The sequence below is a fragment of the Sinocyclocheilus grahami genome, unplaced genomic scaffold (assembly GCF_001515645.1).
Source record: "Sinocyclocheilus grahami isolate Dianchi unplaced genomic scaffold, SAMN03320097.WGS_v1.1 scaffold26950.1, whole genome shotgun sequence".
Lineage (NCBI taxonomy): Eukaryota > Metazoa > Chordata > Actinopteri > Cypriniformes > Cyprinidae > Sinocyclocheilus > Sinocyclocheilus grahami.
Genome location: NW_015520238.1, coordinates 790 through 2,625, shown reverse-complemented (window position 1 = coordinate 2,625; position 1,836 = coordinate 790). Strand labels below are relative to the sequence as shown.

The following is a 1,836-nucleotide window of genomic DNA, read 5'->3' as shown; positions in this document are numbered from 1 at the left end:
CAGTAGCTTTTACGAGGCCTTCTATCTTCCTGAATGTTCATTTTCGCCATAACTTCTTCCTCTAGGGTTTTCAAAGATGGTGTGTATGTTTTCTGAAGCGTGTCTTCTGGTGATGTGTCTTTGGGTCCATCTGCAAGGTACATAAACACTCTCAGATTTCTGATAACTGAACCATATTTAAATGTCTAAAACTAAAAGGAAGAAATGCATTGTTTTTAAACTTTCAGAAACCCCACCTTTCCACTGCTGGGGAATGATGCCATCTTTTCTCTGATAGACTGGTTTGGGAATGATCCGTCCTGTCCTGACAGAAACACGCACTCGCTCGCCCTCTTCAGTGTATCTCCACTCGATATCTGTGGGCTTCCTAAAAAACATTAGACACAAACACATACATTAAGAGCCAGGTGCACTGCACTGTTTTATATTTATTACTCTATTTCAGGTTTGATGCTCACCTGTCAGTAGGGTCAACTAACGTAACATCCTTCAGCAGCAGAGGGGCTTCACTGGCGATGTAAGTACCCCGGTAATCTCCAGATCTGCCAATATACCTGTAATGCTGGAAAAGAGCGTTTGAGACAATTAAAAGTGCTGCTTTGGATTGAAATTATTACTAAAAGAATATTATTAATTTTTTTTTACTCCTACCGTGTTCAGGCCCTCGAGTATGACCCAGTTTCGAGGTCGGATCACCTGAGCAACTTTGCCTTGCTTTCCTTTGTCCTTTCCAGACAAGATCTCCACCTAGTTTGAATCAGATTTCAATGGTATGTTCTATAAATATACATTGTAAAATAATACAAAACATGCAGAATTTAAGAGTTAAATTGTGTTAAAACATCCACTACATCTTTTAGATGCCAAGGACCCCCAGATATAATGATAGGGACCTCATTCTAAAATTTAAAAGGCACGTATATATATTTTTACCCATTAAGTGTGAAAAATGATTGTACTGTACTGCTAGATGCATCATTTACTATGATTTATCAATTTTAATACATTTGGTGTTCATTAATTTAACCTTTTTTGTTATTTGTTTCATTCTATTTTAAGTACTAATTTATTTTATACATTTTTCCTCCACTGTTTTTCTGTAAACTTACTAGCACTCCCTCACAGCCCCTTCTGTGGGCTAAAATGTGCCTCTGATCAGTCAGGTGGGTAAAAAAATGGAACAAAACGTCCACTAAATATGAAATGCTTTCAAGGTGTAAACGACAGAAAGGATCACTTACTGTGTCTCCTCTCACGACATGCCAGTCCTCATTCGCAATAGGTTCAACAAGCACCTTTCTTCTTTTCTTGCCTGGTGGATTGAGCCGCTGGGCTGCGATCGTCCACGGTCTGTTTGTGCCATAACGATAATCGTGTGGAAATGCAGCTTTTGCTGCCATAGAAAGCAACGCTGTCAGTCTCATGCTGCTGTGGACGATTAAAACAAGGAGACACTTAAAAAGATGCAGACAATCCATAAGTTATATTTGAAATCTACACTTGAATTAATACATTTTGTGCATTTCTATGGTAAAAAAAACAGGGGATATATTCTCCATTGACAGTTTGTAATGCTACAACGGCTTTGCAAGCACTGTTAAAAGGATTATGCGTAAGGCTTTTGTACGGGTCCCTCATAATACAGTGGCATTCTACCTACCTGAATTATTGCTGCGGCTTTTAGAGGTACATTTCACTAAAATAACGGCATTAATTTATGGTAATGATAAATTCTAACGTTACATCCACAAGGGTCAAACTTGTGTAGAACATGCGCTACTTCCTTTTCCTTTCGAGCCAAGCGACGTAGATGTCAAAATAAAAGTCTCGATTGGC

At 38.6% G+C, this 1,836-nt stretch overlaps 1 protein-coding gene across 1 annotated transcript; it reads right to left on the bottom strand.

Annotated features, from left to right (window-relative positions):
• Positions 1 to 5: 5 nt before the first annotated feature.
• On the bottom strand, positions 6 to 1,801 carry LOC107580210 (probable 39S ribosomal protein L24, mitochondrial; the record flags this gene model as incomplete). Its single annotated transcript, XM_016265942.1, has 6 exons — positions 1,661 to 1,801; positions 1,242 to 1,428; positions 652 to 747; positions 459 to 562; positions 237 to 367; positions 6 to 130 (listed from the first exon to the last, which is right to left on the bottom strand). Coding segments are annotated over exons 2-6 (639 nt in total), but the record flags the coding sequence as incomplete, so codon positions are not given.
• Between the last annotated feature and the right edge of the window lie 35 nt (positions 1,802 to 1,836).